At 50.4% G+C, this 27,790-nt stretch overlaps 2 protein-coding genes across 4 annotated transcripts in view; one reads left to right on the forward strand and one right to left on the reverse strand.

Moving 5' to 3' along the window:
- The first annotated feature begins 5,935 nt into the window (after positions 1-5,935).
- SH2D2A (SH2 domain containing 2A) lies at positions 5,936-16,235 on the forward strand. 3 transcript variants are annotated; one of them, XM_053607800.1, is made up of 8 exons: positions 5,936-6,353; positions 6,972-7,132; positions 8,363-8,556; positions 9,517-9,606; positions 9,738-9,906; positions 12,613-12,765; positions 12,907-13,185; positions 14,812-16,235. In XM_053607800.1, the coding sequence occupies exons 1-8, from the start codon at positions 6,320-6,322 to the stop codon at positions 14,926-14,928; spliced, it is 1,197 nt and encodes a 398-aa protein (XP_053463775.1). In that variant the 5' UTR covers positions 5,936-6,319; the 3' UTR covers positions 14,929-16,235. The 3 variants fall into 3 exon arrangements, with proteins under 3 accessions (XP_053463775.1, XP_053463777.1, XP_053463776.1); XM_053607802.1 differs by having other exon boundaries at positions 8,393-8,556; XM_053607801.1 differs by having other exon boundaries at positions 5,938-6,353; positions 12,616-12,765; positions 14,812-16,234.
- A 4,480-nt stretch (positions 16,236-20,715) lies between these two features.
- PRCC (proline rich mitotic checkpoint control factor) overlaps positions 20,716-27,790 on the reverse strand; it is a 36,121-nt gene continuing 29,046 nt past the window's right edge. The window contains exons 4-7 of the mRNA XM_053605813.1: positions 27,085-27,180; positions 24,508-24,651; positions 22,069-22,134; positions 20,716-21,153 (exon numbers count right to left, since the gene is read on the reverse strand). Coding sequence (XP_053461788.1) covers positions 21,067-21,153; positions 22,069-22,134; positions 24,508-24,651; positions 27,085-27,180 — 393 coding nt within the window. The 3' untranslated portion in view covers positions 20,716-21,066. The remainder of the gene's footprint in view (positions 21,154-22,068; positions 22,135-24,507; positions 24,652-27,084; positions 27,181-27,790) is intronic.

Below are 27,790 nucleotides of genomic sequence, written 5' to 3' on the forward strand. Positions count from 1 at the left end.
GGAAGGGGTATAGTGTTTACCTGGCCTCTGGGTTTTAGAGGCCAGCTTTGCTGCACTTGAGGACATCGCCCAGCCTAGTTACTGGGTGACCCAGAAGGCTGCCAGCTCAAATGAGTCCCAGAGTAAGGTCCCCAAAGCAGTGTAGCCTGTGGGAAAAGCTGCTCTGCTTTTGGGCTATGTGATCCAACTCATCCAGTGGGGCCAGAAACACTGTGGAGGGTGAGGTGCTGGATAACATCTTTGGTGAGCTCCAGTGGAGAGTGGCAGCGCTTGCCCCTGGGCCCTGGAACAAGGCCACACCCCCTCTGACAAAGAATCTCACTCTGAGAAACCGTGCTAGGGTGCTGTTGGGCCCTACCAGAGACTTGGTACCTGACCAATGAGCACCAGTGACCATTTGACCCGAGCTGCCCATCATAAGCTGAATGCTTCCTAAAGTTGGATACCCAAGGAATAATCCATACGTGATGAAAGCAATACTTCTGGACCAGGTTTGAGCTGGTCCAGAACACATAAGTAAACTGCATGAGCAGGTGGTGGCCCAAACTCCCGAGTCACCTGCCCCTAATGTCCTGCTGCTGCTTCTTCAGTCCACAATGATGACCTCATGGCAGGGGTGGGGATGGTCCATATAACCAACCATTAGATGTGTCAGAACGACATGCTGGCACTAGCAGCAGAGTGGGCCCACTCAGGGTGTCCCTAAATGATAGTGCGTAAAAGGAAATCCTACCTTTTGGTAGGATGCACGCAAATATTTGGTGATCCACAGTCTGTGGCAAGTGATAGTTCAGAATGAGAACATACACAAGTAGTAAGAGTATACACTAAGTAATAAGTAATAAGAATGTACACTCTAGGGCGGCGCCTGTGGCTCAAAGGAGTAGGGCACCAGCCCCATATGCCGGAGGTGGCGGGTTCAAACCCAGCCCTGGCCAAACTCTGCAAAAAAAAAAAAAAAAGAATGTACACTCTATATAGCGAGCAATAGCTCAGAATGAGAACATGCATGAGTAATAAGAGTATACACTGGCTCGGTGCCGGTGGCTTAAGTGGCTAAGGTGCCAGCCACTTACACCTGAGCTGGCAGGTTCGAATCCAGCCCTGGCCTGCCAAACAACAATGATGGCTACAACCAAAAAATGGCCAGGCGTTGTGGCGGACGCCTGTAGTCCTAGCTACTTGGGAGGTGGAAGCAGGAGAATCGCTTGAGCCCAGGAGTTGGAGGACTGTGATGCCATGGCACTCTACCCAGGGCGACAGCTTGAGGCTCTGTCTCAAGAAAAAAATAAAAGAGTATACACTAAATAACAAGTAATAAGAATGTACACTCCAGGTGTCTGAAGCTCAGTGGTTAGGGTGCCGGCTACTTGCTCGCTATGTACACTTTATATAGTGAGCGATAGCTCAGAATGAGAACACACACATGTAATAAGAGAATACACTAAGCACTAAGTAATAAGAATGTACACACTTGGGCAGCGCCTGTGGCTCAAGGAGTAGGGCGCCAGTCCCATATGCCGGAGGTGGCGGGTTCAAACCCAGCCCCAACCAAAAAAAAAAAAAGAATGTACACACTTGGACGGAGCCTGTGGCTCAAAGAAGTAGGGCGCCGGCCCCATATACCGGAGGTGGCGTGTTCAAACCCAGCCCCAGCCAAAACTGCAAAAAAAAAAAAGAATGTACACTCTTTATAATGAACAATAGCTCAGAATGAGAACATACACAAGCGATAAGAATATACACTAAGTAATAAGTTATAAGAATATACATTTTATATAGCGAGCAATAGACCATAATGAGAATATGCACAGGCTACTGGGAAGTGGCAAATGGCCTGGCCAGTTGGTCAGGGCTCTCTGAAAGCAACAAAATAGACAAATTAGAGAAAAGGAGGTCTGGGAAAGAGACAAGTGTATTGCAGGGCCAGGACTAGGAATATTTGCACAATGCTGAGAATCAGTGCCCAGTTTGTGTCCAGGCGCCTCACTTGCCTACCCAGCCCCAGCCAGGTAGGTAGACCTATGGACGTATGGAAGGTGAAGATCTTGGACCTCACATTAATGGCCACAAGACAGCATCTGTCACAGAGGAGGCAGTGAACAACCAGTTGGGCAAAACAACTTATCCTGTGGATGTCAGCCAGCCTTCTCTTCAGCCACCAGTGTGAGCACAATGGGCTTGCAGATGGTGGACTTATGGCTGTGTGTGGGCTCAAAATCAAGTATTCCTTCTTACTAAGGTTCAAAGCCACTGCTGAGTGCCTGACTTGCGTATAGCAGAGACTGACACTGCGCCCTGTACCTGGTACTCATTCCTTAGTGAGGGGAGAAAGCATCCAGCTGCATGGTAGCAGGTTGATTTACAAAAGACCCTTTCTCCTTTTGAGGGGGAAGTGATTTGTCCTTATTGGAATCATTAAAAACCCCAGCACCACCTTCCATGTGCTTACAAAATGCCTGATGTCTCTAGATGGCCTCCCACTTCACAATGCCTCACACCAAGGCACCCACTCAGAGCAAAGAGGCACAACAACAGGCTCAGGACAGGCGCACTGATCCTACCCCACTGCCCAGACTTAGCTTGAGGAATGATGGAGGGGCCTGTTGAAAGCTCAGGAAGGCACAACCAGGGAACAATCCCTTGTGGGGTTGGAGCCCTCATCTCCAGAATGAGGACTATGCCTCAAACCAATGCTCACATGTGCTACCATGTTCCCTATAACCAAAATACACGGATCTGGGTATCAAGACCTAGAATTAGGTTAGCCAGGCATGGTGTCACACAGCTGTAGTTCCAGCTACTCAGGAGACTGAGGCAAGAGAACCACTTGAACCCAAATGTTCAAGGCTATTGTGAGCTATGATTATGCCACTGCATACTAGCCTGGGCAACACAGTGAGATCCTGTCTCTAAAAATAATTTGTTTTGTTTGTTTGTTTTAAGGACTGGAATTAGGGCTTGGTGCCCATAGCTCAGTGGTTAGGGTGTCGGCCACATACACCGGGGCTGGCGGGTTCAAACCTGGCCTGGGCCTGCTAAACAACAATGACAACTACTACTACAACAACAACAACAACAACAACAACAAAATAGCCAGGTATTGTGGTGGGCGCCTGTAGTCGCAGCTACTTGGGAGGCGGAGGCAAGAGAATCTTAAGCCCAAGAGTTTGAGGTTGCTGTGAGCAGTGAAGCCATGGTACTCTACTGAGGGTGACATAGTGAGACTCTGTCTCAAAAAAAAAAAAAAAAAAAAAAAGACTGGAATTAGGAATAGATCGTCTTGCTATTATATCCAGTGACTTACTTGTGAATTTGTACTTCTCTTCCCCAAAATCTTGGCATCTTCCAGCTTGGAGGTCTTAGTTAACAGAGGGAGAAAACTTCTACCAGGGGACATAGTAAGAATCCATTAAACTGGAAGCAGCAACTATACCAGCTATTCACTCTGGATTCCTCATGCAGTAAACTGACAGACAAAGGAAGACGGTTTCCCTACTGGCTAGAATAGTTAGTCACGGCTACCATGGGGAGTAAGAGTGGCTGCCACATGATGCGGACAGTGAGGAGAATGTCTTGCACCCAAGGATTCTCTAAGGCATCTCTTCATAGTTTGTTGTTGTTGTTGAGACAGAGTCTCACTTTATCACCCTCAGTAGAGTGCTGTGGCATCATAGCTCACAGCAACCTCAAACTCTTGGGCTCAAGTGATTCTCTTGCCTCAGCCTCCCGAGTAGCTGGGACTATAGGCACTTGCCACAACACCTGGCTGGGTTTTTTTTTGTTGTTGTTGTTGTTGTTTGTTTGTTTGTTTTGCAGTTTTGGCCAGGGCCAGGCTTGAACCCGTCACCCCCGGTATATGGGGCTGGTGCCCTACTCCTTGAGCCAAAGGCGCTACCCACCTGGCTGTTTTTTTAGAGACGGGGTCTCACTCTTGCTCAGGCTGATCTTGAACCCAAGACCTCAGGCAATCCACCCACCTCGGCCTCCCAGAGTGCTAGGATTACAGGTATAAGCCACTGGGCCCAGCCTCTTGGTAGTTTCATGCCTGGTGTTGGTCGTAGACAGGTAGCTACACAAACCAACAAAAGGCAAATTGGCAATGAAGGTCTGGACCCCCTAACAGAAAACCAGACACTGTGTGAACTGAATGTGGGCATCCAGAACGGGCAGTAGAGAAGGGAAACGATGAACCCAATACAGAGCATTTTCACTAGTCTTTTTTCCTTAGTCTGAGAAAAACACTCTCGACTACAACTTGAAGGGGGCCCTCATGACTGACTGGACCTGAAGCCCTCTTCTTGGGGACTAAGGAATCAGGGACACCTTTGCACAGAGCAAGTTTAAGCTCAACATTGCAGTGTGGGAGCTGGCTGTAAAAAGAGGGCACAAGGAGTGTGGGACACAAAACTTATACATCCCGATTAGATTCTTTTAATTGACCCTTTATTTCCAAAGGGGCTGTCTGCATCCCAGACCACTGCCATTTCTATCAGAGGCCCCTTTTTGGTGGTCAGAGATGACTGGAGTCCTAGGAACACATGGTCATTGCATCCCACAACTTGAGGCTATCTCTGAGACACCCTCCACTTTTCATTAACATTAAATACCACAGCACCAGCCATGGGGTCTGGTGTCCTGAGCAGAACCCAAGGTGCAGGCACTCAACCTCTACGTCAGCTCCTGTGGGATAACCTTGACCTGTGCAGAGTGGGGAGCAAGAGGGAGTTGGGCAGATAAGTACATTCCTCCTCCTTCCTCCTCCCACGGGTCACTCCAGGTGTGATTTTACTGTGCACCCTGTGTGAGGAAAGCCTTCTGTGCCAAATGAAAATGCCTGTCCACACCCGGCACTGCTCTTTGCAGCCAGTTTTGCAGTGGCCAACGCAGGAACATCATTTTGCATGGTTCTTTTTCTCTGCTGCTCCGCTTCTTTCCTGTCCCATCATGGTGAACTTGGCCCCTCTTCTAGAAACACCTTTCCACCTTCTTCAGCCCGATTCATCCTCTGTGACTCAGTTGGACCTCATCTTCTGGCATCTCAGCCCCTTCTCCCCACCCACATGCACACATTCGCACACATGCACACAAGTGCACACCCACACAAGCATGCACGCGCACGCGCACACACACACACACACCCCAGGCTGTAAGGGATGCCCACAGCATCACCACCACTAAGGCTGAGTACCTGTTGGCAAGGCCACCACCCACACCGGTATCCTGAGGAAAGGTCCTCTTTCCTCTCTGAGTTCTCGGCAAAAAAAAGAGCAGTGCCTGGCACACAGTCATGAACCTTTGGCCTAAATCCCAGTGAAATCAGGAGAGGAAGTCTAGTTTAAATCCCAGCTCTGACACCGGCTTCTGAGACATGAAAGACCTAGTGAAGGCACTTCACCCCCACCTTCCGTTTGCCTTCCTGAGAAACGGGAATAATGTTCCCTGTCCACTTCTCAGTTAGTGAGGATCCAATGAGACCGAGGATTAGGGTTGGTCCTCTGAGGTGGCAGTGGGTACAAGCGCAGTGGAAGTTTCAGACATCATCACTGATATTATTAACAACTGCTAATAGTGTTGATGCTATTAACAACCTCCTTGGTTGGAAGAAATTCCTCTCTCATCCTCCAGGGTTGCCTGGTTTTGCCCTGACCAGCTCCATTATCTACTCAAATGGAAGCCAGGCCCTCCTCCCTAATCCCTTATCTCACAGATTTCATATGACCTCAAAAAGTCCTTCCAGAAGTCTGACCACATCCTTCCGGTGGCAGTCCTGCCCTCTCCCCTCCTCATGTCTCCTCAGAGCATACTCATGAGTAATAATCGCCAGGAGGCCCGACATATTACAGGGCTTATCCTTCTGAGGTTGACGTCTCCAACCGCATGGCTCAGAACAGATCAAGAGACAGAGTAGGAGATTTTTCAGGGACAAAGCAAAAATGCAAAAAGAGAGAAAGAGAGAGGGAGAACATGGGGGAGAGAGAGGAGGGAAAGTACTAGTCTGGGATAAGGGAACAGAGAAAGAATCAGGAGGAATGGGGGTCAGATAGCAGTAAGGACTTCCCAGCACCTAAACAGAGTGACACAAATATCCACCATCGCCATGCCACCATTCCCTTCAGCAGCACAGCTTCTAGGGGTGGGACAATTGACTGAGGGCTTTCCATGACGTGAGTCTTCTGCTGGCGCTTAGGCTGTGGGTAAGGTGACATTTCCTGCCTCTGGGGGCTGGAGCAAGAGAAGAGATGAGTCGCTGAGTGCACAGACCCTTCCAGAGCTCATAGACACACCCTGCTCTGGGGTCCCTTTATAAGCTGTCCCCATGGAGTTCCCCCTGACCCAGATATGCCCCCAAGGTAAGTGTGAAGCTTGAGAATGCGGGTGGGAGGGGACATCAAGACCATCATCTCTCTGCTTGCTTTCCTGGACCTGACCTTCCATTTCAGAGGTGAGGGGCCCCATGCCATGGCAGAGCTGGCAAGGCTGATTGGGAGGGCGCCCATAACCCCTGCTCACTCTTGGGGGCTCCATCTCCACTCATCCCTCAGGACAGAGGTGACAGGGCTTGCTGAGTGCTTCTTAGAGAGGAGAAAGGAGGAAGCAAGAGGAAGAAGGAGGGTGGGGGGACGCAGAGGTTCCTGTGCCAGAAGAGACTGTGGGCCTCCCTTGAAGAGACTGTGGGCCTTTGGGCCATGAGAAGGCAGTCTCCCTCCTGGGCTGTCCTTCCTGGCACCAGTTACCTGACGACACCCACAGTCAGCATTAGCCCTGTGTTGTACCTTGGCTCCTTATTCCTCATCCCTGAGAAGTCCACTCTGCTGTCCCTTCTGCATTTCTCCTGTTGTCAAGATCATCCCAGGTCCATAGGCAAAGGCCTGTGGGGCCCCCTGAGCCTGGGGTGGGGGGGAGTGAGAAGCAAAGAGCAAGGCAGTCTTCCCTCTGAGAAACCCCAACAGCCCTCTTTGTGCTAACAGGGAGTCACAAAGCCCCCACCCCGACCTTCAGCACCTTCCAGCCCATGAACTTGACCCGCAGGAGCTACCAAGACCTGGGCTTGCTCTCTGGGCCCAGACTCCAGGCCCTGAGGGCTGAGGAGGCCCAGCCCAACCCTGTGGCCCCAGAGAGCCCCTCTGCGGTGAGTGGGAACCTGGGGGGAGGGGCTGCAGCTCCCTCATGTCTCCCACCCTCACATGGGTGAAGACTTGTAGGCAAATCCAGGTCACCAAGGAAGGAAGCAGGAGTGATGGGGGCTACCAACAGGGCTAGGGGAAGGAGAGAGGGAACAAAGACGGGGAGCACCTTCTTCATGTGCAGAGCTGCCCATTTGTCCCCTAGAAGCTCTTCTGCCCCTAGAAGCTCAGGCTGAGTCACCTGCCCAGTCATTAGGGAACCTTCTACTGTGGGGTAAGCCCTTCCTCATCTGGCCTCTGGAGTGACTTCCCGGATCATTCCTTCATCCCCAGGCCAGGGAATGGCCCTCTGTCCATCTGGAACACCTTAACTGCCTGCTCACCTTATTAAAGCACAATTTCCCAGCTCACTGCTACTGGGTTAAAGGTCCTCAGGGCTAAAGGGAAGCGGAAGGAGAGTCTTTAGGAACCAAAACAGGTGAAACTGAAGAAAAGATTTTGGCCCTGCACAGTGGCTCATGCCTGTAATCCCAGCACTTTGGGAGGTCGAGGCAGCAGGATCCCTTGAGTTTAGGAGTTCACCCTAAACTCATCCTGATCCCTTGAGATCAGCCTGAACAAGCGTGAGACCCCATCTCTATTAAAAATAGAAAAATTAGCCAGGTGTTGTGGTGAGTGCCAGTAGTCCCTACTCGGGAAGCTGAGGCAGGAGGATTGCTCAAGCCCAAGAGTTTGAGGTTGCAGTGAGCAAGGCTAATGCTATGGGCACTCTACCCAGGGTGACAGAGTAATACTCTATCTCAAAAAAAAAAGAAATTTGGCTCAGCACCTGTAGCTCAAGCGGCTAAGGCACCAGCCACATACAACAAAGCTGGCAGGTTCAAATCCTGCACGAGCCTGCCAAACAACAATGACAGCTACAACCAAAAAATGGCCAGGCATTGTGGCAGGAGCCTGTAGTCCCAGCTACTTGGGAGGCTAAGGCAAGAGAATTGCTTGAGCCCAGGAGTTGGAGGTTGCTGTGAGCTGTGATGCCACAGCACTCTACCCAGGGCAACAGCTCTGTCTCAAAAAAATAAAAAGAGAGAGAGAGAGAGATTTATCTTAGACCTTAAGAAAACTTTTGGGTCATTTATACCCTAAAATAGAGAGGAGGGCCTGGATATGAGGATGAGAGGGTGGCAGCTGGCTTGGAGTCAGGAGAAGGGCCGCTCATGGCTGCTTCCCACTCCTAGAACTCTTCCCCTATCCAAGTATCTCCCCAGGCCCCTAGCGCTGCCCACATTCCAGGGAATGCTGAGGAGGTGCCTGGGGAAGGAAGCCTGACCCTGAAGGCTGAGACCCGGACTTGGTTCCAGAAGACCCAGGCCCACTGGCTCCTACAGCATGGGGCAGCCCCTGCCTGGTTCCATGGCTTCATCACACGGAGGTGAGTCACAGAGGAGGCCCAGAGAGGGGCAGGGGCAAGTCCTGGGTGCTTTAGCTAGTCAGGAGTAAACTGAGGCTCTGACTCCAGGCCCCAACTCCTGGAGTTTCAGGCTTTTCACTGAGATACCTCTCCCAGAGAGATAATTGGAGAGGCTCTAGCCCACCTCTGTCCACCCCTCAGTTTCCCATCATTTGGCTTCATTATCCTCCTGTCTCCATGGCCTCTTTTTTTTTGAGACATAGCCTCAAGCTGTTGCCCTGGGTAGAGTGCTGTGGTGTCACAGCTTACAGCAATCTCAAACTCTTGGGCTTAAGTGATTCTCTTGCCTCAGCCTCCTAAGTAGCTGGGACTACAGGTGCCTGCCTCACAACACCCAACTATTTTTTAGTTGTAGTTGTCATTGTGTCTGGCAGGCCCAGACTGGATTCAAACCTGCCATGTCCGGTGTATGTGGCTGGCACCCTAGCCGCTGAGCCACAGGCGCCGAGCCTCTATGGCCTCTTGTCCTCATAGTTTCCCCCACTCTCTCCCACCATCCTTATTCCATCTTTATCTCTAGCTCTCTCCAGCCCCCTCCTCCTCCTTCCCACCCTTACAGATCTTCCCTCCTCCATTTCTCAGCCTCTCTTGTTTCTCTCCTTCACCTGCTCAAATCAGCTCATGACTTCTGAAATCTAGAAGTCTAATTACCATCCTGTTGCAATGGTCACAGCTCCTCCAGGCTGCCCATCCAGGGTGAGGCCAGGGAAGGATGCAGGACTGGGGTAGGTCTCCTGAGTGGCCCCTGTCTTCTCTCAGTACCCACAGCAGCAGCACCCATATCCTCTTTCCCGTCTTCACCCTGTCCCTTCTTGGCTGGTTCAGCATCCTGCTAGGGGTGGGGGGGTCCATCAAGAGCTGAGAACACAGAGGTGAGAGAAGAGTCAGAGCTGGGTCCCACCTCCCGGCACTCATCCACAGGGAAGCTGAGAGGCTACTGGAGCCCCAGCCTCAGGGATGCTACTTGGTACGGTTCAGCGAGAGCGCGGTGGCCTTCGTGCTGACCTACAGGTGAGGAGCAGCCCAGCGGCAGGGCTGGGGCGACCAGAGGGGAACTCCCCTGGGGAGGAGTCAATCCCGCCCAAAGCTAATGGCTCTGGCCATGGACAGGGAGAGGATCTGACCCCAGTGGTGCCTTCCAGGAGCCGGACTTGCTGCCGCCACTTCCTGTTGGCCCAGCTCACCGATGGGCGCCACGTGGTGCTGGGCGAGGACAGCGCCCACCCGCGGCTGCAGGGCCTGCTGCAGCACTACTCGGCGCACCCACTCAGCCCCTATGGGGAGACGCTCGCCGCGCCGCTAGCCCGTCAGGTACGTTCTGACCCTGCACGAGGATGACCCTACGTCTCCGTGGGGAGCCCTGGGAGCGACAGAAGTGCTGGGGGTGAGGGATCCTGAGCACCCACCCAGCTACACAGAGCACCTGGAGCACGTGGGCCCTGACAACAGAGCCATGAACAAGACAGTCTCAAACGCACAGCATTTACCTTCCGCAGCAAACAAGTAATAGGAATCAAGTGTGACAGTGGTGCTGCAGGAGAGGAACAGGTGCCATTGAGCCTGGCAGACCGCAGCATCAGGAAGTGCCTTCCCAAGCAAGTTCAGGCATTTCTGGAGACAGCTCTGTGCCAGGCAACCTTCCCAGCACTGGGAAAACAGCAGTGAACAAGTGACCGTAGCTCAGTAGTTAGGGCGCTGGCCACGTGCCCTGGGGCTGGTGAGTTCAAACCAGGCCAGGTCCTGCTATAAACAACAAGGACAACAATAACAAAAAAATAGCAGGGCATTGTGGAGGGTGCCTGTAGTCCCAGCTACTGGGAGGCTGAGGCAAGAAAATCACTTAAGCCCAAGAGTTTAAATGTCACATAGCTTGTGCAGTAATGATAAGCAAGTGCTGAGAAGAGAAACAGTACTAGGGACTGGCAGGGCTAGGACAGTTTCACATAGAGATAGGAGGGAAGCCCACTCCAGTAAAGGGGCATTTAAATAAAGGGGTCTGGCGTGCCAACCTGAGCAAGAGCAAGATCCCTGTCTCTAAAAATAGCTGAGCACTGTGGCCTGAGCCTGTAGTCTTAACTACTTGGGAGGCTGAGGCAAGAGAATTACTTGAGCCCAAGAGTTTGAGGTTGCTGTGAGCTATGCCGCCATGGCTCTCTACTGAGGGCAACAAGGTGCCCTCAATAGAGAGCAAAATAATAGGCCTCAAAAAACAAAATAATAGGCCGAGTGCAGTGGCTCACACCTATAATCCTCGCACTCTGGGAGGCTGAGGCAGGTGGATAGCTTGAGCTCACAGGTTCGAGACCAGCCTGAGCAAAAAGTAAGACCCCATCTCTACTAAAAACATAGAAAAACTGAGGCAAGAGGATCCCTTGAGTCCAAGATTTGGAGGTTGCTGTGAGCTATGATGGCACGGCATTTTATCCAGGGCAACAGCTTGAGACTCTGTCTCAAAAAAATAAATAAAATAAAAAGGCCTGACTAGAGTAAGGGAAGAAGCCATGCAGATGACTTGAGGAAAAGCATAGACTGACGGAGACAAGAACAGGTTTGTAGTACTTGATTGGGGTCAGTTCAAAGAAATGGGGGCAGTGCCTATGAGCACCGCCTCTTTTGTGAGGAATAAATGAGACCTGACGGCTTAGCGCCTGTGGCTCAAGCGGCTAAGGCATATACCTGAGCTGGCGGGTTCAAATCCAACCTGGGCCCGCCAAACAATAATGACAGCTGCAACCAAAAAATAATAGCTGGGCGTTGTGGCAAGCGCCTGTAGTCCCAGCTACTTGGGAGGTGGAGGCAGGAGAATCGCTTGAGTCCAAGAGTTGGAGGTTGCTGTGAGCTGTGATGCAACAGCACTCTATCCAGGGCGACAGCTTGAGGCTCTGTCTCAAAAAAAAATGGGACTTGAGGATTCCCAAGCTGCAGGAGCAGGAAGTGGGGATGTCTGGGGATGAGGAGGAGCCAGCTGGAACTGAGAAAGCTGAAGGCAGAACTGTCAGAGTCCAAGAGTCTATGCCCAGGTCACACAGGATCTTGTTACCCAAGCTCTCAGGAGTTCAATTTATCCTAAAAGAACAGGCTCAGTGAGTTTCTGTAAGAGCACTGTGCTCTAAGACTAGAGAATAGTTGGAAGACCAGGAGGATACAGCCAGAAGAATCTGGAGGCCTGAACTCAGGTGCTGGCCACAAGCACATAAAAAAGTACACAGATATAAAGGAAATTTGGGCAGTGGAAGGAGTGGGACTTGGGTTCCTTCTGACGTGGGAAGAAGGTGGAGGTGTCAAGGCCAAGTCAGAGGTGCTGTTTTGGCAGCAGGGTGAAGGTTGCTACTTTTTATTCATGAAGGAAATACCAAGAGAGAAGGGGAGTGGAGGAGGGAAAAAGAGTTCTGATTTCGGACCAGGAAGCCTACAGTAGCCTTCAGAGGGCGATTGTACTTGAAGGACTGCAGAGCCTGAGAAAAGCCCACAGCCTCAGGGTATGGAGGGTATTTAGAATGCAGGGCTGAGCTGAGCTGAAAGTCACCCACTACAGACAGAACTTTCTTCTGGGGGCTCACCTCTCCCAAGGCAGTCTCTGTCCTTTTTAATTTTACCTTATATCTCCATAAATTAAGCTTCTACACCCATAGAAATAAACATGCACCGCTATCAGCTGTCATGGAGATAGGTCCCCAAGCCAATAACTTTTAAGCTAAAGATTTTAAAGCCTTGTTGCATTTTTACAACCATAGAGATAAACGGAGACTGGCCTGGCCCTGTGTTCTGTAAGAAAATAAGTTTAATGCTGGTTACAGCCTGTGACCAGAGCATGATCACCTCCATCCACCCCAGGTTTCCTTACCGTCTCCATCTCCTCTTCCTCACCTAGGGAACACAGTCCAGGCCACATTCCCAAGTCCATCTCCTCTCCCCTGTCCTCCACTTGGACCAAATTATTCCGTCCTCCAGGTCTTCTGTCTATCCCTGACCCTGCCCTCTCTTGAATCAAATCTCTCCGACTTCCCCCTTTCCCAGCAGACTCCAGAGCCCATAGGACTTTTCCTGAGGACTGAAGAACCAGATTCTGGAAGCAAAAGTTGGGACCCAAACCCTCAGTACAGCCCAATCATCAGAAAGGGGCAGGCCCCAGCCTCAATACAAAAAGAGAGGAGCTCAGAACCAAAGGAGGTATTATTTGGCTGGAGGGGTTGAGGGAGGGAGAGGAGCCTGAGAACAAAAAGAAGAGAGAGGCCACTGAGGGAGGTGGGGGGCCAGCAGGAAGGAGGCTCTCCCCTAACTCTTCCGGGGGGAACTTGCTCTCTCTCCTAGCCCTCCCAGCCACCCAGGCCCAGGCCTCCCATCCCCACCAAACCTCAGCTGCCCCCGGAAGCCTACGCAAGTCCCTCTCTTCGACCCCGCCTGGCCACACCCCTCAAGCCCACCAACCCTATCTATCATGAGCCTGATGAACCCATCGCCTTCTATGCCATGGGCCGGGGCAGCCCCGGGGAGGCCCCCAGCAACATCTATGCCGAGGTAGAAGGTGAAGGCCCGCTGTCCCCACCCATGCTGCAGAAGTGCCCGTCCAGGCCTGTCCCAGGAGGCCAGGTAAATGGCAGTACAGGGAAAGGTTAGTTCAAGGTTGTCCTGTAAGCTGGACTGGAGAGGGCAGATGCCTGGGTCAGGGTGAAGGTCAGAGGTCTGAGGCCATGTGGGAAAGAACGCATGGCCCCAGCTGCCACCAATCCTTTTCAGCCATTCAAACCTACCTCATCATTGTCAAGCCCCTACCCCTCCTACTCCACAGAAAAAATAAAGGCCCCAGGCAGATGCCCTCAGCCTCCCCCTACCTGAGCCAGCACTTTGATCCATGTCCATCTTGTCCAGCAGGCCCCACCCCATGCATCTCTGGCTCTCTTCCTTGGCCTTCATGGCCCTGCCATCCTGGAGAAGAAGGGTGCTTGGGGTCCTCTGTCATCTCAGATGAGCTCAGGGGAGGGGGCATCTGTCCTCCTAGCCTCTTTCTGAATACCCCCTCTGTCCCCCCAACTCCCTGTCTCCTTCCTGATCAAGTCAGTGTCTCCTGCTCCAAGTTAGGCCCACTAGCTGTGCCCACTCTCTCCCTCTGCCTCTGTCCCCTCCTCAGGCCCTTCCCCAGCCCACCTCCCCGCCCCTTCCACTGCCTCAGCTCCCCCTTAGCCCTGAGGACTGCTCGTACCAACCCACAGCTGTCCTGGAGCTGATGCCACCATTCCATGTCTCCACCTAAGCTTTTCTCTGGGCTTCTGGTCAGCTCCCCAGCATCCCACACCCCCTCAAACTCAACACAGCCAACACCACTGTCACCCTCACCCTCAGACTGCTCCCTCTCATGTTGGCTACCCTGACTGGTCAGTCAACTATCAGCTATTCCAGCCCTCCAGCTACCTAAGCCAGCACACCAGGGCTCCCTCAAGATCTCCTCCCTTCTCATCCAGTCCCCCTCATGAGCCAGAAATTCTTACTGAGTCTCTTCCTAATGGATGTTTCCTTTCTCCAGTTCCAAGACCCATTATTTCTCATCTGGACTTTTCTAAGAGCTTCTTAACCAAGTTTCCTAACCACCAATCTTTCTACTTCTGATTCCTCTGCCCCAAGGAGATCAGAATGGTCTTTCTGAAGCAGCTGCCTGGCCCATTAGGCCTCCATGCTTCAATGGGGTGTCCCTCCTCCTTAGCCTTAACACCACTGCTCCCGTCCTCCTAGAACATTCACATTTCTCCAAACCACCAAGCGGTTTCAAGCCTCCTCAGTTTGCACCCTCCAGTCCATCTACCTGCAGCAATTTCCCACAAGTTTGTCCTCCCACTGCCCTTTCAATCATCCTTCAAGACTAGTGTGCCTTTCTCTTCTGGAAAGTCCTCCCTGAACTGGCCATAGACCCACTGTGCTTTACACCTGCCACTGATCACCTTGGGCCACTGGTCTCTTCCCGACTCCCCATCTCCCTTCCCCAGTAGAGTGTGAGCCCTCTGAAGGCAAGCTTAGGACTTAGCCTCTGTTTCCAAAGCACAGTGCCTGGCACACAGCGGGTGCTCAAGAAATGTTTGCTGAATGAATGAATGAGAGAGGTTTAGAACCCCTAACTGGAGGCCAAATTCTATTAAGACCAAATGTCTTGGCTCTTGAGACTGCAGGTAGGCCTAAGAGGCAGAGGGTTAGAAGTGTGACGTAGGACTGTCCTTCTCTCTGCAGAGTTCAGGTGGACCACAGCTGTATTCTGAGAACTCTGTGGCTAGACAAGGGCCTTCCCTGCCCCACAAGCTTCCATCCACCTTGAGACACACCCTTCCCCACAATCTTTCAAGATAGATGCTTCTGGACAAAGGACAGGCGTGGCTCCCTCTTGGGCCTCCCCAGTAGCCGGTGAGTCTGAGCTGGGGGAGAATAATTTAAAACATCTGGTCCAAAGACCTTCACACACACTGGGCACCCTTCTCAGGAAATAAGGATGGAACAAACCATAGGTGAGCAAAGCTGGAAGGGACCCCAGCCATCATCAACTGCAAGGATGGCAAAGAGGCGTCATCTTGTGTGCCAACATCAATCCATTGGTCGTGGCTGCCTAGATCACTGCATTGTAAAGGATATTAAGGACATATCTGAACTCAGCAGAAAATAGCACCGTGATTGATTAGTGATGTCTGCCATGGGTGAGGGATGGGGGGTGAGCAGCACTTCATTTGCCCTTACTGATCAAGTCCAGTTCCCTCACTGTACAGATAAGGAAGAAAAGCCAGAGGGGGACAGTGACTTAGTTAAGATCAAGGACTAGAACACAGGCTTCCTGATTACTGTGTAGTCCCTTACCCCTGTCCCTTACCCAAAACCCACAAGTTCTTCTCCACAGAAAACATCAAAGATCCCCTCAGATAGAAAATGTAGCTGCTTTCCAGAGTGCTTGCTGCCCATGGGAACCCAGGTGCCAGATGCTAGCTTAACCCTGGCCCCTGACAGGTCCAGTCCCCCTCAAAGAAGCCTGGAGGTCAAAGGATCAAATGTGGGGTCCATTTCCCCTTAAGAACATGCCACCTGGCTCCCTCCCAAGGGTCTCCAGGAATCCAGTGGCTCAGAGCTTGGCTATGCTCTAAGATAAGAGCAAGCATCCCGGGAGGGTGCTGCCAGCCACTGCTGCCCTGGTTTCTCCTTCTGGAGTCTAATTTCCTTGGCCCTCTAAGCCTTTGAGTCTGGGCCCTGGTCCAACCCTGCTGTTGTCTGAGGAATGGTCTGGTGAGAACAGATGTTAGAACTTGTTTGTTGATTCTTGTCTGGCTAATAAAACATCACCAACTGCCTCCCCCCATGGGACCTAAGTCTTCCCAGTTCGTTCTGTCTCTGACCTTCTCTCCCTCAGATCATGGAAGACAAGTGAACTGCCATTTCAGTAGGGATAGAGGGGCTGGGCACTGACAGACGCTTGGGCAAGGGTCACAGGTCTGTCAGCGGAGGGCTTAGAGGCACCAAGGCAGGGGACACAGACCTCTCTAAAGTACTCCTTCTCTTGAAGGAGGCAACCAGGGCAGAGTGGTGGCCCCACAGCCTGAGGGTCCCAGTAAAGAAAGAGAGGCAGGGTAGGGAGGGATGTGGTGGAGGGGCAGCCCCTACTCCTCCTCCCCAACCCCTCTGCCAAGTATGACTCTGGGCAGGAGGAGGATGTGTTATTAGCTGGTGTGTGTGAGTCCTTGGACTACAGGGACCCCCGCTAGATGGCTCCAGATTCTTTTCTGTCTTGGGCTTAGGCCCTTTGCCTCAATCAGGACCCCACATCCTCCTGTCCCTCTTGTGATGCTTCCCCCCTAGACACACTTCCAGGCCAGCCTCTTCCCCCTATGCAGTGCTTCACCTAGAGGAATAGTCCTGGGCCTTACTTTTGTCTCAGACTAGGGGGCTTTCTGAGGCAGGGCTATGTCTGCCCCAGAAAGTCCTCAGGGCTCAAAGCAGAGACTGCCACCCCCTCCAGAAGCCACCCATCCTGGGTGCTCCTGTGGTCCCACCTGTGCACCCTATCCTTACATGCTCATTCCTATGAGAACTTACTTAAGGTAATCGGTGCCTGTCAGAGTTCCTCTCTGCCAAGAGGCCCTGTACCAGCCTGAGGCACAGAGATCCTCCAAATCCACCCTCCAGACCATGGCCCCTAGGCCTGGGTGCAGCCACTGCCCCACAGCACCCCCAGCCTGGCACAGGCTCCTACCCAGTGACTAGCCAATTTGCCTCCTTTCTACCCAGTGCTAATTAGTTTAAGGAGAATCTTGGCTGCTGAGTCAACAGTCAGGGTTCCACTTCCTTTTGTTTAGACCTCAGACCTAGAGGAGAGGTGGGAAGAGAGGCAGTGGGGAAGGGAGGGGAGCAGATGGCTTTGCTGAAATCAGGGAGGGCTGAAGAGTGCAAGAAAGGCCTCAGATTAGACTCCAGGAGTCACCTCACCTGATCCCTTGTAGCAGAGTGGCCTGTTGTACAGCCAGAGGCAGACATCAGAAGCCACAGAGCAGGGTTTCTCAGTGTTTGGGGTCTAACAGAACGGGCAGAAATGCCTAGTGACCCACTTGGTGCTCCTGGGCTGTGAGCCACGGGGAGGGCAGGACCCAGGGACCTCCCCTCCTTTGACTTCACATAGCTGGAGGTGATGCTATGTTACAGAGAGCCCATGTTCCTGTCATGGTACTGTGTTAACTGGCTGGCGTCCTTTGACAGGGAAGTCTTCTTCTGTGCCCCTGCATCCCATATTCCTTATGAAACAGATTCCCCTCACTTGTACACAGGGTCACTGATGGGTGAGACATTGCAAATGAAGAGCTTTGAAAAGCAGGACTGCTGGGACTAGTAGGGACTTCAGAGACCCTTTTGACATAAATTTTCGGTTCTACTAAAGTGGAAACTGAGGTCACAGGGAGCAGAAGGCAGGTCTTATCACCCCTGTTTAGTGGAGGCCCAGCCCTGCAGACAAGGTGGTGGAGCTGCCTTTCCCCTCAAAGTTGGAGATGGCCCCATCCTGCTGACTGCACTCCCAAGAAGGTCTGGGGCTGAGAGGAGGGAGGAGAGTTGAGTAACTGGCACAGAAGGGGCCTGGCAGTTCTGTAAGCAGGCTGCTCCTTCTCCCAGCCAGGAGGGGAAGGCATTTCTCACCTGGCCATCCCATCTCTCCCTAGGCCTCCTCTGGCTAGGCCCCTCTGGCTCAACCCAGCCCAAAGTCTAGGTCCCTGCCAGGAAACAAAGGCCTTGCTGTGAGCAGATAAAACTGGCCCCACTACAGGGCCAGCTCTGTGCTCCTGCCCCAGCTCCTCTGCAGTGCCATTGACCCTGGTGGCTCTTCCAGCTTCAGTCTTCCCTGCCTGTTGTCCCTTTCACCTGTCTACTCCCTCAACTAGTGCAGTGGATGGTTCCAGTAAGGCGGGCCTGTAAATCTGGCTCAGAGCAGGGTGATCGAAAGCTACTAATAACTCCTGAACCTCAGCTGTCCCAACTGCACAGCGTATCACAATCACACCCCACAAACCCACTCAGGGAGGGTTGGTGGCCAGTCACCACTGCACCATGAGTCCCACCCTTAACTACCTCTACTAGTCCTCACCTGAAAGGGAGGAAGAGGGGGTAAAAAAAGGACAGAGAAGAGGATGCAGCCCAGAGGACCCGGGCATCCTGGCCACTCCCCCATTCCCCACAGAACTTAGCCCCTTGATATACACTGGGGCTTCTTGGATCTGACTGGGTCCCTCCCAAGAGGCCTGGACAGTGAAAACCCTGAAACACCCTCATTATGATAACTCTGTCATCTCCACGCAAGTCTGATACTTGTGGCTCTCAGCTCCAGTGTCCTGGTAAATCTGACACTGCACACCAGAGATTGTATCAGTCCCGCTAACACCTGCCAGGGCTATTTGGATCCCCTTCTGACCAAAGCCTTCACCTTCCTCTTTCTGCCCATTGGCCGATGCTGCCATGACAATATTAACCAGTATCATTCTCTCTCCCTCACCCCTGTCTTCTATTTATGAGACTTGAAGCTACTACCAGGAAGCCCTCCCAAATGACGGCTGTCCATTTTCTAACCTGTATTTTTCAGTGACCAGGAAATTCCGACCACCAAATAAAACACCATCTTTGGTAGGACTAAAAAGAGACTTTAGAAAAATGTGGCCTAAGACTACTTGAGGAGAACTAAAGGAGGTAAGAGGCAAGATGGTTAAGCTCAGCTCTGCCTATTCTTAGAAGACACTGGGTCTCACCTCACTACCTCCTGCCTCCCAGCCCAGAACTCTTCCTGCTACATCATGGTGCAGCCCCTAAAATGAGAAAAGCTGAACTGCTGAAGGCTGGGAGTGTGGCAGTTCAGGGGGAAGGGCCGAACCTAGTAAAGTAAATACTTCACTCACTGGGAGCTGCTGATCTCACACCTAAGGTGCCCTAGGGGTGAACCTCAGCCCCACCCCCAGGGCCTCCAGACGGTAGGAGCAGGCAAGGATGATGCTCCTTTTGGGAGGTTGGGCTGGATGCACAGATTTGGCCAACTACAGCCTGAGTGTCCCTGTGGGACACAGGAGCCCTGTCTGGCTCCAACCCGAAGTAGGTCAGATTTCAGATAAGCGGGTGATTTTCCTGTAAATGATGAAACCCTCCTCTGCACTAATGAGAAACAGACTCCTCAACTTACCCCAGCATAAAAAACCAGAAGCATGGTGGGATCCCTCACTTCTGTCTCATCTTTCCGGTCCAAAGACCCCATCATTACCTCTTCACACTGCCCCTCCAGCCTCCACCCTGCCTCCCTGTCAGTATGGCTGCTTAACAGATCCTCCTCATTTCCCCTGCAAAAGTGAGCTCCAGCATCTCTGCCTGATCAGCAGCTCCCCACCTGGCATCCACAGCTCTCTTGTATGAGTTTCTCCAACACTTCTCTCCTGCAAGAAACCACAGCATCCAAGCCCTACTAGAGGTCCCGGTATCCTTTACAACATTGCTCAGTGGTGTTTGTGGTATGACTTACACGCTATTTTCGTAACCTTGCCCTGGATGGAAGGAATCCTTACATCTGTCTTATCTTCCTTCTGCACCACAGTGCACTGCAGCTAACTGGAATCTATAGACCCTGCCACCTCCCTTCACCAACAAAAGCTAGGAATCATGGATATCTACCTAACTCCCGAGCTCTACATGAAGTTTCCAAAATAGTATAGGGCAAGGACAACCAGTGCCAATCTGAATCTTTAGGAACAGGCATTTCATCACTTTACCTCCTGCTAGATGGAATTTTATGTCTCATTTTTTTTTTTTAATTGCATAATTGACTTTTACTTAAGCGACAGAGTCTCACTTTGTTGCCCTTCGGTAGAATGCCGTGGTGTCACAGTTCACAGCAACCTCCAGCTCTTGGGCTTAAGACGATTCTCTTGCCTCAGCCTCCTGAATACTTAGGACTACAGGCACCCACCACAACACTCAGCTATTTTTTGTTGCAGTTTGGCCGTGGACTGGTTCGAACAAGCCACCCTCGGTATATGGGGCTGGCGCCCTACTCACTGAGCCATACATGCCGCCCTTTTTGTTTTTGAGACAGAGTATCACTATGTCACCTTCAGTAGAGTACCGTGTCATCACAGCTCACATCAACCTCAAACTCTTGGGCTTAATTAGATTCTCTTGCCTCAGGCTCCCAAGTAGCTGGGACTACAGGTGCCTGCCACAACACCTGGCTTTTTTTTTTTTTTTTTTTTGGTTGTAGTTGTCATTGTTGTTTGGCAGGCCCAGGCTGGATTTGAACCCGCCAGCTCGGGTGTATGTGGCTGGCGCCCTAGCTGTTGAGCTATAGGCGCCAAGCCTATGTCTCATAGTTCTTCACACCACAGAAAGAACCTCTTGACTTCTCCAGTCTCCAGAGCTAAGATTAGCAATACTTTCCATATCTGGGGTCACGGGCCCCTTTGAAGTCACCCTTCCCTATACAAAATTGTATATACAATTTCTCGGGTCCTCAATGGACATGAACTCAGCTAAATGGTGGGCAGAAAAATAAGCAAAGCAAACATCAAGACAGCTCATGACAGTTTGGAAGGTGCTTCACATAGGTAAACAGCAAGGTCCAGGGACAGGGTAGGTGGCGTCTGTCAGACTGAATGTTTTATTTCAACAGACATCCCTGGTTTAAAAAAAAGGCGGGGAGAGGAGGGGGTCAATATTTCATCACATCCGACAGGGAGCAAAACTCCCATCTAAGATTCAGAGCCCCTTCTGAGGCATCACTCAAGTCTTTGCTAGCTCCGAGACAGAAAGGAGCTGAATTTTCTAACTTTTGTTAAGAAAAATCTATCAAATATGTTCATTCTCGCAGAGGCGAGGGCTGGGTCCTCAGGGAAAGAGATCCTGGGCTAAGAGCAGCTGGGGTCCCAGAGGTGAAGCTGGGGGCCAAGCCAGCCAGGCTGGCAGGAGGTCCTGGGAGCAGTTGGTTCTGCAGCCCTAGAATCCGTACTTGGCTTGGGTCTGACGGCGGCTGAGCTTGTTTTCTGACCAGGTGTTCTTCAGTTCCAGCTCACGCTCCTTAGCCTGTGGCAAGAAGAGGGTAGGGAGAGTCAGACTGGAATTCTGAGAGACATTTTCCTGCTGCCAGTGAGAGCATCCCAATTTAAAATCTTTCTCCCACCAAAACACTATGCCAGGCTCGGCACCTGTGGCTCAAGTGGGTAAGGTGACAGCCACATATACCTGAGCTGGAGGGTTCGAATCCAGCCCAGGCCTGCCAAACAACAATGACGGCTGCAACCAAAAAATAGCCGAGCGTTGTGGCAGGCGCCTGTAGTCCTAGCTACTTGGGAGGCAGCGGCAGGAGAATCACTTGAGCCCAGGAGTTGAAAGTTGCTGTGATCTGTGACGCCAGGGCACTCTACCCAGGGTGACAGCTTGAGGCTCTGTCTCAAAAAAAAAAAACCACTATGCCAGATTTTTGACCTAACCTCCATGCTATTCAAGGGTCAACTGTATCTGAAGGCTGCCCAGTCATATCAAATGAATACCAAGACATATTCTAATTCTAAAACATTCATTCTGACATTTTTGGATTATCTGTAATTCCGAGTTCCCTGCCAGAATACAAAACCAAGCCCCTCATGTGGATGTTATGTTAAGCTGGTCAATCAGCTTTTTTTTTAAGTTTTTTAAATTACTAGATAAACCTGGCATTTAAAAGAACCCTATGATAAACCATTTCACTCTCCTCTTGGATTATGTTTTGGACATGTGAATTTTCACATAGAGTTTATTCTAAGCACCTGCACCTGAGCCTTATCTGCAGTGAACTGCGCTGGAGCAGGATCACCCTGAAGGACATACCCCTGCCTAGTGGCCAAGGGGAGAACATCTGCTAGAAGATGGTTGGCACCAGGGCTGCTGGCCCATATCTCATCCTTCAAATTCCCAGATTTACAGGAACCCTGCCTGCACCAGGGCCCTCAGCCCTCTCACCTGATGAATCAGATATGTGATCTGATGTTTCCGCCGCTGCTGGCCTGTTGGCTGCTCACCCTTCTTCTGCAAGGGAAGAAAATACAATAATAAATCTCAAAGAAGAAAGCAGAAATTTCTCTTGTGCCCAGATGGTGCAAGTTGGGACAGAGAAACCAATTACACAGTCCAAATCTTGGGGGAGAAAAGATAGCGTGGAGCTGTTTTTATGTCTGTATATTTACAGAAAAGTTATTAAAACAACTATGCAAAAAAAAAAAAAAATTCAGCAATACTTGCCTAGGCTTGGCACCCGTAGCACAGTGGTTACAGCACCGGCCACATACACAGGGCTGGCGAGTTCAAACCCTGTCTGGGCCAGCTAAACAACAATGACAACTGCAACAACAACAAAACAATAGCCGGGCGTTGTGGCAGGTACCTGTAGTCCCAGCTACTTCAGAGGCTGAGGCAAGAGAATCGCCTAAGCCCAAGAGCTGCAGGTTGTTGTGAGCTGTGACACTATAACACTCTACCAAGGGCAACATAGTAAGACTCTGTCTCAAAAAAATAAATAAATAATAAAGTTAAATAAATAAACAAAAACAGAAATACTTGCCTAAAATAGCTCCAGTGGCCTAATGGATAAGGCACTGGCTTCCCAAGCCAGAGGGAAAAAAAGAAAAGAAATACTTGCCTAAAATAGCCTGCGAATATCCTCATTAGACTGGAAACACTCTGAGATCAGGACTTTGTTTCTTTGGTCACTCCACCCCTCCCCCAGCATCACGCACAGGGCTCTATCCAGGGTGGATACTGGAGACCAGTTTTACCGAGTACAGTCAGTCTGAAACAGCTATATGCCAGGTACAGGTGACCTTCTGCCTCCCTCCAGGCCCTCCTACAATCCCTATGGCCATCACTCTTCATCTCTGTCCCCTCCTTCCCAGTCAGGCCAGATGTCTAGCCCATCTCCTGCTACTGCTTACACCCTCTCTCCCATCAATCACCTCTGGCTAAAACCCTACCTCCCCCATTCACATAAGTGCCAACAGCTTCTCTGGAATTAGAAATTTTACAATCACTCCATCTCTCTCCAACCTCCCAGCCTCCATCCATAACTGCACTGAACTCCTAACCAAGCTCTGATGCAAATGATTTACTGTCAAAGTCTATATTGGTCTGGGCTTTCATTCTGTGGTTTTTCTAGCCTCTGCCAGAGCTGTCTCAGACTAGAAGCTTCCTAATCAGCTCCACCCAACTCCCAAAACTCCTCTCCAGAGTCTCCTCAGCACTTATGTAATCAATTTGCACTGTAATCATTTACACTCAAGTGTCCTTAAATCTCTTCTTCCCAACTACAATGCTGTCAACCACTAAAAGACAAGGACCATATCTTTTCTTCTTTTTAAAATACCTACTTCAATACAATGAGACAGTAGGAAGAAAACTTGGAGGAAGATAATAGCAAATTCTAACTGCTTGCTACTATTTAATACCATTTAATGTGACAGTTAAAGATGATGTGCATAAAACATCCAGCCCCACTGCTGGTCCACAGTGAGCACTAACAACAGTAGCTATCACTACGTGACGGTACTTCTCAGCCCAGTTAGCAGAGCATACTCTCCTAAGTGGTTTTTCCAGTAAACAGTGATGGATCTGTGCTAATCTAACCACAATCCTTTGCTCTGTCCTGTATGACCGCCAGCATTCAGTTAAAACAAACGACCGGGGCTCAGATGGCCATCTGTGGCCATAGAACAAAGCAAAGCAAATGGGGGGAGAATAAGGGAACAAAATCCTCGACCTTGGCCTTGCTGGTACTGGGCTCAAATCCAGGGCTTCCCCATTTGCCCCCCTATGGCAGGCTCATAAATGTCCACAATTGCTGTTCTCAGCTACTAGGTGAAAAGATGTTCATCATACTGACTGGAGGAAACCAGCACAGAGAAGGCAGGAGCATAGTGTGGGAAAGGTGATAAATAGAAGTGTCTGAAGAACTGCTAGCTGCCACAATAAATGATGAAGAGAAAAGAGAGAGAAAGAACTGCTTGATCAGAATCTAGGGATCCCAGGACTTCTGAGGCTCTGTTGTGCCCATGCCTCAAAAATATGTTGAGCCAGGTCCCAGCTTAACAAGATAGAGAGAGGGATATGCTGGTAGGGAGAGAACAGAACGACTGTGGTTTCTGTCCAGCCCAGGAAGGAGCCACACACATAGAGATCTCTCCAGCTGCAGGCCGGTAACTGGCCTCCACCATCCAGCCAGGGAAAGTTAAAGTGCCATAAAGGTCTAGTAGACAAGACCCACCTGTGGTGCTCGGGACATATTCCTGCAGTCCCTTGGGCAGTGTGTGCTTGCTAAAGGTGTTGTGACAATAGCAATGGGTTTGGGATAAGACAAAATTTTGCTTAAGGGGTTCCCAAGTAGGCCACCCAACAGGCCTTTCCACTTACTTTGCTGAATGACTTCATGGTTTTCTCTTCTGTCAATGACTTGGTCATCCACTGCTGAGCCCCACTGAGCTGGTCATCACCTTTGATCTCCACAAAGTTGATTTCTTCCCTCCCTCGGTTTCTCTTGCCCTGTAGTCGTTTAAACTGGGGGCAGGTGGAGGGGGAAGCAGGAGTTAGCAATCTGGTTTGAGGGGATCAGGAGATATTGCTAAGGATCCAAAGTTTATGAAATGATCTTGTGACTCACCAATCCCACTGCACCCTCCATTCCCCAGTGCACTATGTCCTTTCATCTGCCATCTACCAAGCTCCTTAATGCCAGATGAAAGGCTGCTTATACTGGAAAGATCTCTTGGACCCAGGCAAACGGAGGCCAAGAGGTGTCCCCAAACTTCACAAGTACAAAGAACCATTGGTATGAATTTGTAACCCAATCACGTATAAATTTTATCTGCCTAAAAGGACTGCATAAAATTTTGAAATTAAGAATTAAAGTTGGGTGGTACCTGTGGCTCAAAGGGGTAGGGCACTGGCCCCATATGCCAGAGATGGCAGGGTTCAAACCCAGCCCTGGCCAAAAACTGCAAAAAAAAAAAAAAGAACAAAAAAAGAATTAAAGTTAAGGGTGGCACCTATGGCTCAGTGAGTAGGGCGCCAGCCCCATATACCAAGGGTGGCAGGTTCATAACCGGCCCTGGCCAAATTGCAACAAAAAAATAGCTGGGCGTTGTGGCGGGCACCTGTAGTCCCAGCTACTTGGGAGACTGTGGCAAGAGAATTGCCTAAGCCCAGGAGTTGGAGGTTGCTGTGAGCTGTGTGACGCCATGGTACTCTACCGAGGGCAATAAAGTGAGACTCTCTCTCTACCAAAAAAAAAAAAAAATCCAGGATTTCACCTCTAAAAATTGGTTCTTTCTCTATCTCTGAACCAACAGACCCCCACACCAGAGTAGATGTCAGAGAGGGAGAATGTGGAGCTGGGTAGAGAAAACCTCACACACAAAAAAGGCCCAGCAAACTTTCTAGGAGACTGCTATTCCTTCTCCTAAAACAAAAAACAAACAAACAAAATACCACAGATCACACCACAAGTCATCCAAAGATGTGCCCAGAAGGATGTGTGGGTGAAGGGGAATAAAATTTTAAAAAACTCAAACTTCGGCACGGCTCCCATAGCACAGTAGTTATGTCACCAGCCATATACACCGAAGGTGGCGGGTTTGAACCTGGCCCAGGCCAGCTAACCAACAATGACAACTGCAACAAAAAAATAGCCGGGCATTGTGGCAGGTGCTTGTAGTCCCAGCAACTTGGGAGCCTGAGGCAAGAGAATCTCTTGAGCCTAAGAGTTTGAGGTTGCTGTGAGCTATGACACCAGAGCACTCTACTCAGGGTGACATAGTAAGACTCTGTCTCCAAAACAATACAAAACAAAACAAAAAAACTCAAACTTCAGTCAGACCCAGGTCCTAGTCTGAACATTAGTGCAACCTCCTAGACACACTCTACCTGCAAGAAACTAACTTTTGCCACTGAGTAAGTTCTCTGCTATCTCCTGGGCTTAGGACCAAAGGGCTCAACTACTGAACTTGCCAAGAAGGATACACAGAGGGAAGTGATTATCAATCATAGCAGAAGTATGCAATGAAATAAATACTTTCTGGGAAAGTAGAAATGAATGATTTTTTTATAAGATCCTCCATGGAAAGGCAGTGCCTCCTATCTCTCCAACTCCCTCCTAATAGGCTGTAGCTCCCTCCCCTACAGACTGAACAGCACTTTGTACCCTACATGTGGGCCTGACACCACAGAACACTTCCCTTATGCTGAGGCTCAGGAGAAACTCCACAGCAGGGGACATAGCTATGTGAGACACAAGGGTTATCTAACACAGCTACTGGGTACCTCCCAAAATCCATTTGCCCCTTTAATGTGAATGAATTCAAACTTTTAGCTAGGCATATTACCACAGATAAAAGACTACATCTCCTTGCAACTAGATACAGCCATATAAGCAGACACTGGTCAGTGAGATAAAAGTAGACATGCTCTTAGGAACTTTTAGGAAGTCTCCTAGAAGAGAGGAGAGGGTAATTCCCTCCTCTTTCTGCACCCTGCTATCTCTCCAATGCAGATGCCCCATGGCTGTAGGTTTAGCTGCTATCCTGGACCACAAGACTAAAGGCCACAAGGGCGGCACCTGTGGCTCAAAGGAGTAGGGTGCCAGCCCCATCCCATATGCCAGAGGTGGCAGGTTCACACCCAGCCCCAGCCAAAAACTGAAAAAAAAAAAAGAATAAAGGTCACAAGGCTACAGATGGCAAAGCAATGATCAGAAGTGGACGGGGCCCCTGATAACTTTGTGAAGCTGCCCCACCACCCCTGGTCTGTCTACTTCTGTCCTTCTTTAATGAGGAAAAAACTGACTTCTCTTATACATATATAAGCCACTATTATTTAGAGTTTCTCAATTACATATTGCCAAACTAATCCTTTGTTGTTTTATTTCTTTAAGCTTCAGATTTGAAACCTGGTGTCCGAGGGTCAAAGATGATCACTTGTGCTTTGTTAACTTACTGCTTCATCATCAATGAAGGAGGCATCTGGGGCAATTTCTGGGGTGGGAACCAAGGCCGGGTCCTGTGCAGGATAGTAGCCACCACTGTAATAATCCTGCAGCCAAGAGGGAAAAAACACACCAATTGAGGGTACAGTGGAGAGAGAAGACCAGGTTTACTCAGAACAGAGAAAACTCGGCAAAGAGGCAGTAATGATATGCCCACACGCCCCTCAAATGGATCAAGCAAAGGTACAGACCCTCAGGACCTACCTACCCTGTAGCTCAGAATCAGCTTCTGCAGCTTTTATGGACCTACATTACCCAGACAGACAGATATATTTTAGGGAAGGGTAACAAAGAATAAAGAAAGTATCTCCTGCTTCAATCTATACCCTGTTCTCTTGGCTGCTTCCCAAGAGCAATTCCTGTCCACCTCTGACTGCAACCCTTGGCCCTGCTCTTCCTGCTCAGAAGACTCCAATAAGCTTCAGTGTAAGCAGAGACAAGGGGGTCTGAGTCACGCTGTTCTTACTCCTCATCCCAGGGAGGTCCCGTAGACACAGGAGACTGTAGGTAAGGGGTGAGAGGGTGTAGATCAGTGATACAAAGCAAGCTACACTAAGGTATTATAAAATTTACAATTATAAAATTTGTGTCACCTAATTTTTAGTTCAGAAATGTGATAATTCCCCTTAGAGGTGAGGTGCCCAGGTATTACCATGG

Source organism: Nycticebus coucang, chromosome 10, assembly GCF_027406575.1.
Source record: "Nycticebus coucang isolate mNycCou1 chromosome 10, mNycCou1.pri, whole genome shotgun sequence".
NCBI classification, from domain to species: Eukaryota; Metazoa; Chordata; class Mammalia; order Primates; family Lorisidae; genus Nycticebus; species Nycticebus coucang.